At 34.5% G+C, this 6,978-nt stretch overlaps 1 protein-coding gene across 1 annotated transcript; it reads left to right on the top strand.

Moving 5' to 3' along the window:
* Positions 1-401: 401 nt before the first annotated feature.
* On the top strand, positions 402-6,793 carry LOC102580426 (short-chain dehydrogenase TIC 32, chloroplastic-like). The gene is made up of 8 exons (XM_006353824.2): positions 402-599; positions 2,019-2,250; positions 3,343-3,422; positions 3,995-4,148; positions 4,668-4,746; positions 5,376-5,460; positions 6,012-6,058; positions 6,508-6,793. Exons 1-8 carry the CDS (start codon positions 494-496, stop codon positions 6,664-6,666), a joined length of 942 nt encoding a protein of 313 aa, XP_006353886.1. The 5' UTR covers positions 402-493; the 3' UTR covers positions 6,667-6,793.
* Positions 6,794-6,978: the final 185 nt, after the last annotated feature.

Here is a 6,978-nt window from a genome sequence, read left to right on the forward strand (position 1 = left end):
AAAAAATTGTTGAATTTAAGGTTACTATATTTATTTGTGAATTTTTGGCGTTAATTTTATATATTTTTCCTATTTTTTATTAGTCAATTACTTATTTTCGGGATTTATCAAAAAAAAAATATTTTAAAAAAATTGTTGAAAATGGGTCGGGTAGTTTATTTAAAGGGGGGTATATCTAGACTTTTTCGAATAATTTAGGGATATATGTGACCCTTTTCCAATGTCACGTGGCAATTTCATTTGACGCTTAACGTCTACAAGGGCATATCTAGACGAAAAGTTGGACGTCAAGGGCACGGTGAGCCAAACTTTAAACGGGATATATCTAGACCTTTTCGAATAGTTTAGGGGCATATTTGCCCCTTTTCCCATTTATTTATATTGAGAAGAAATAGGGATACATTAGTTAAAATATATTTTCAAGAGGAGTGTAAAAAACCAAGAAAAATATGACAGGGCAGAAGTAGAAAGCTTGGTATTCAAAGGGTGAATAATGTGGTTTCTTAGTAAAAAAGGTCCTTCTGGATTCTCCCCAAACTCAACTGCTGAGGAAGTAACCCAAGGAATTGATGGCTCTGCTCTTACTGCCATTGTTACAGGTTCCACTCTCTTGCTCAATTTCAAATGGGAAATGGAAATTGAACCTCTCCATTTTTTATTTTAAGTTTCTTGGTTTAGTATTATTGTTATAAAATATAAGCTTATAATATAAAGAGAAGAAAACAAGATAAGTAGAGGGAAAAACGGTCTGAAAAATACTTCAACTTTGATCGAAATTGATGTTACGATACCAAATTTTGGAAATAATCTTTTACCCCTGTACTATTTAATAGTGTATTTTAAAGGTATATATGTGCCTACGTGGACATCATAAATATTGCATCATTTTAAATAGTAATGTGTCCATGTGGGCACATATATACTTTTAAAATACACTATTAAATAGTGCAGGGTTAAAAGGTCCTCATAAAGTTTGGTATCGTAACAGCAATTTCGATCAAAATTGGAGTATTTTTCAGACCCTTTTCCCAAAGAGAAGACTATTCTTCTTATTCAAGTGTATCATACGTAGAGAATGATATCTCTATTTATAAGTAGAGAAATCACTTCAAAGGCCATTTTGATGAATGTCAAATTAATAGATACATCATTATCCCAGAAAGGTTCATATCACCTTGGGAACACACATACATGAATGTTGTTAGCTCATGAATAAACTAAATGGACAATTCACTTGTTCAATGGATTTATAACAATTATATTTTTTTCATCCATTTCAATTTATTTGTCTCATTTTAACTTATAAGACAGTAGGAAGATAAAGTTTTTAATCTCGTAGTATTACACATGTCACAGTTGAAAATTGAAATAAAAGAGTTGCCAAACTTTTTGGAACGGACTATAAAGAAATGTTGGAAATTAAAATAAAGAGCTTTTGCAACTACTAAAAAGGAAATTAATAGAAATTGATTGAAATGAGCGGAGTAATAGATTTTGCATAATGCAATTCTGATTTCTAAATTTCTTGATGAGTCAGAACTAAAGCAGAAATGGGTAAGTTTTGCCTTTTAACTCTTCAGGCCAATTGTAATATGAACTAGGATTTTTATTCGGGTGTCAAAATATGAAAAAGTAAACATACAAAGAAATTAAGGGGATTCAACGCATAGGATAAGTGCATTTAAGAAAAAAATACTTTACCTAACTACACAGTGTAATTTTTCGAGCGAAGCCTTGGATGGGATACATGTGGCTCCATAACTGTAAATTCATTTTGAATAGGATTCATGTATCCTATACTTTCTCAGTGGATATTCCATAAGGAAGAACTAGACTTGTTAATATGAATGAATCTTGTATGATCCTATGGAATGAAAAGAACCAAATAGACCAAAATGTGTATGAAGGATTCATGTAGATGTTGTAGTATTGGAAAATTGACAGTGTCTCAATGTTGTCTTCGTCTTTGTGGATACGTGCTACTATTTACACACTTTAACATCCATGATCGTAAACAGGAGCATCAAGTGGAATTGGTGCGGAAACTGCACGTGTTCTTGCATTGCGAGGTGTGCATGTAATTATGGGGGTCAGGAATATCTCTGCTGGAGAACAGGTTAAAGAGACGATAATTAAAGATGTCCCACAAGCTAAAATTGATGCCTTGGAGTTGGATCTCAGTTCACTTGTATCTGTGAGGAATTTCGCATCAAATTACAATTCTTTAGGCCTTCCTCTAAACCTGCTTATGTAAGTGCTTACTTTGAAGTCTCAAAAACCGAGAATCTTGTATTAGAGAAAGTACACATATCTGCTGTGAGTCTTATGCTCATTTCTATCCCTAAGTTCTCATAAAAGGTGTGACCGTACAGGCATAAACTATAGATGTATGTATGTAAATAAAGAAACAAGAGAAAAGTAAGAAGTTAAAAGGACATCAATGGTAGCTAACGGTTGTTATGTGTTCGTTCTCAAACACAGTATGCTCCAGGTCTATATTATTAGGTAACCTTATCTTACAGTTGAAATAGAATGTCTTGAATGATTAGAGAAGTGTAGAAATGAGATTACTTAATACATTAAGTTCCAAAATATATTCTATACAAATTCTAAGTCAAAGCAACTAGACTTTACACTACATTAAATAGGTTAGTCAATAAATATTGTAGGAAGCATCTTTGATGAACTGTATTTCCTTATTTGAGTGTAACATATTGAACTTATTTGGTTTATCTCTGGATTTTTCCTTCTCTGCTGTACATATGATAAGTTTTCCGTTCGCTGTGATGTCAATATAAATATGGAGATCACTTTTTCATACTCCACGATTCAGACGATGCAAAATGAACATTCTGTTTTTTAAAAGTGAGCAATTTATATTACTATGTATAATGTAATGCGACCTTTTGGACGGTTTCCGGCCTCTATTTCATGTTCACGGAAGATTCAGACAATACATAAGTAAAGTTATTGAAATTTAGAAATTTAATGTAATCAGTGATACTAATTTCTAAGATCAGTTTTCACTTATATTGACAACCCCTAATTATTATGTTAATTGTCTCAAAGAAGCGATAATTCATCATAGGTAATAATACCTGCATGTCCTATTTACTTTAAAATACTTAAAAAGGCGACAGACTGAATCCAAGGCTATTCAGATTTGGTTGCTGATATGGTGAAGTTCAGTGTGCTGATAAATAATCTACAGATAATATTATTTGAGCCTTCCTCCTACCACCATTAGGGTGAACAGGACTTGCATTCATATGCATGGTACTTGTGTTTTAGGCTGACTGATGAGCACAGAAGTAACTAGATAATTGCAATCTTGTGGCAAAGTAACAATGCAGGAATCATGGCAACCCCATTCACACTTTCGAAGGATAAGATTGAGCTGCAATTTGCAACAAACCATGTTGGTAAGATGCACAACATTTCCTACTACTTAACACTGAAATGAACTAGTCAATGAAAATGAGAATAGAAGGGCTGGGGATTTTCTATGGAGATGATAAATTAACACAAATATCCCCAGCCTTTGGGCCTTAACACTGGAATTATGAGGTCAATTTTGTCGCTAAGTGTTTATTGTGTATCAATCTATGTCCTGCTTGTTAGACCGACTGTGATTAACTTAGATGATTACCATGTATTGACATACAAAACTGGCTTAGTTTATGTCTACATTGTTACTTCCTTGTCTTTAGTGCTCATGGTCCTTAGTTTGTGAGGTTGTGTTTCCTAGAGTTTTGCATAATTGTACGACATCTTTTCTAGTTAAGTATCACTTAAAACGGGTATCCTAGTTGGTGTTTTTAGTGCTGAATGCTAATTGTTTTATTGTCATAGTTCTCCTTCGTTTGTTAAGGTTCTATATTCTTAGATTTCTGCATGACTTACTGACATCTCGTGTGCAAATTATTTTTTTGGTGATATTGAAGTCAAATTGCATCACATTAAAGGATGATTGACAGAGTATATTTTATTGCAGGCCACTTCCTTTTGACAAATTTATTGCTCGACACCATGAAAAAAACAGCTCGTGAGAGTAGAAAAGAAGGGAGGATTGTTAATGTCTCCTCACGTCGCCACAAATTTTCTTACAACGAAGGGATTCGGTTTGACAAGATTAATGATCAATCAGGGTGAACATGCTATAGGCTGACATATCTTTTGAGTGCTAATTCTTTAGTTGTTGAGTCTTTGATTTTCTTCCATACAAATTTGACTAGTGTATATATTAGTGTCCCACAATGGCAGAAGATATTGTATACACTGCAGAGAGTATCAGTAAAGAAGGAACTTATCTTTGCGATCTCCCAATCTTCTCTCATTAGGACTGAGTATCTGCGAGAAACAGGATCTAATTTCCTTGGTTGTCTTATCATCGACCATGTTGGAATGAAAAAACATTATAACCCTGCTACTTCCAGTGACTACTGGAGAAAATTTACGCCCTTCACGAATTTAAAATATTTGGAGAATAATTGTCCCTAATTCTCAGTGATGAGAGGGACAAAAATGTTTAAGCCAAAGTTATTGATCATTTATGTGCAGTCATGAGGAGTGTTTACATATGTTGTTTCCAGAAAATAGATGAAATGTGCTTATGCCTAAAAAAAGTTGTCAAAGGTCTTTGACATATGTGGATGAATGATCCTCAGGTATAATGGACTGTCTGCATATGGTCAGTCAAAGCTTGCGAATGTGCTGCATGCCAATGAACTTGCTAGACATCTAAAGGTACACACTGATCAAGTAAGCTGTTAAATGTGTTTGAAGATTGAATTTTCCGATACATTTGATAAAAGTATTCTACCAGACTATACAGCTATGTCAATTAAATGTCAAATCTGAGACCTAGTAATTGTCAAATGGATTTACCATGAACTGAAACCTCCTCAACTGTAGATATTTTCCTGGAAAAGATTGAGGATTGTAAGCGGAAAAACCATAAAGGTAGAAGTCTTTAGGCATTGTACTTGCTGCTACACAAGTACATAAAACAAAACCTATAAATTTCAGCATTTGCTACAAATGTTTTCAAGAAAGCATCATCGATTACAGTGTCTGTCAATGTGATATTGCGTTGTACACTTTTTGAGGTGCAATTTTTATCTTTACAAACATTAAAGTCCCGTACTCCTAGAATAGACATTAGCACAAGTTGTTCCTTCTTCTTTTCTGATTAGACATGAACTAGTTGTATTGAATCCTCTCATTAACTAATATTACCAGGCTTACAGAACCTTTTGGTACCTTGCTTCACAATGGTATCTAGTATAAGTAGATGATAAGTTCTTTATCTATTTTAAGAATAATAATGTGGACATTCCCTCTAGGAGTAATAATGTGGTCATTTTCTTGAAAAGGATGAGGGCGTGGAGATTACAGCTAATTCGCTTCATCCAGGAGCCATTGCCACCAACCTTTTCCGTCAGCACAGCATTATCAGTGGTAATCTCTTTGACTTCTGAGTCATGTGTTCTGCCTATTTCTGCATGGGTGCTACATGTAAAGTACCACTGGATGGTATACTCTTGATTGTTTGCATTGTGCTCTTGCTTCGTGACTTTATAGGTGAGGAATTAAGTTAAAATTGCTGGTGTTGAGAATGAACAACACCTGTCAGATGATGCTCCCTTGAGCTCGTAAGCATCTAACGAGCCAAATCTGGTTCGAAGCTGTACATAGTGGGTCTTCTCAGTTGCTTGTTTCTGACATGTGTTCTTATGTCTTGTTCTTCACCAACGCTTGAAAATTTGTTATTTACATTGTAACAGAAACCTAACTGGATATCTGCTAGTTTTATGAGTTTTATATACATCTTTCATGATTTCGTCAATATCTCACCTCAAATTAATAGACCCTGAGAAATGAGAATAATGGTTAAGTGGTTTAGAGTCTTGTGATTATCCTTTATGCATGAAGCTTGTTTACATTTTACTTTTTTTTTTCTTTTAGTTTTCAGAAATGTTTAATCCACTGTACTCTTTTATGTGATGCAGGCATTGTGGATGTCATTGGCAAGCATGTGATGAAAAATGTTGAGCAGGTAATGTTGGAGTGCTGGAAGTCCTATTGATTTCTTTTGTTTTAGACTGATAATCTTTAACAAACACACAAGGGCCACGAAATGCTAGATATGTGATTTCTAGAACTTGAATTTAACGTCGAAATCATGATTCATGAAGATTATCTATAGTAGTGACTTTTGTCACCCTTTTTTCTTTTTTAAAAAGAAGAGTACCTCATACGCCCTTTCTTTTCATTGCTTCTACTGTTATAGTTTCAATTCCACGCCTTTATGAAAGCAGCTAGCAAATCTAGGGCACCTGGTAGCTGTGAGGGTCAAGGGAATGAGATCTCTTTGACATGCATGAATTAGTTATGACATTGAATCCTTAGTTTTGGCTGTTGCACCTCTTTCTGTTTGGTAGGCAAGCAATGTTTGTCTGCATAAGTTTCTTTATCTATTTGCTGATGTGAAAGTGGTCTCTGCAGGGAGCTGCAACAACATGTTATGTGGCTTTGCATCCTGATGTTAAAGGTGTAAGTGGCAAATATTATGCAGACTGCAACATAGCTGAGGCAAGCCCCCAAGCTAACGATGCTGGATTGGCAAAAAGATTGTGGGATTTTACCACGAGTTTAGTTCACTAACATAACATGCAATTTTAAATCTTGCTTTCGTTTAAAGAGGATTTGCACATTGCTGTGCTGTGTATCTTGTGGTTTGTAAAGCATTACAACACTGGGAATCTCAAACCAGGAGGCCTTTGGCTCATTCCATGTCGTGCATTTGGAGCATATAGCCAGTTTCTTTTAAATTATTTTGTAAGGGGTTGCCATACCCATTAAAAAAGTCAATTAAGTGGTTATTTTACCTCAGCCTTTTGGTTAATGCATAAGAAAACGTAAACAAGTTTTTTTTTTTTTTTTTTTTAAATTTCTTTTTAAAAGGAAATTTTGAAT

The sequence above is a fragment of the Solanum tuberosum genome, unplaced genomic scaffold, assembly GCF_000226075.1.
Source record: "Solanum tuberosum cultivar DM 1-3 516 R44 unplaced genomic scaffold, SolTub_3.0 scf00159, whole genome shotgun sequence".
Lineage (NCBI taxonomy): Eukaryota > Viridiplantae > Streptophyta > Magnoliopsida > Solanales > Solanaceae > Solanum > Solanum tuberosum.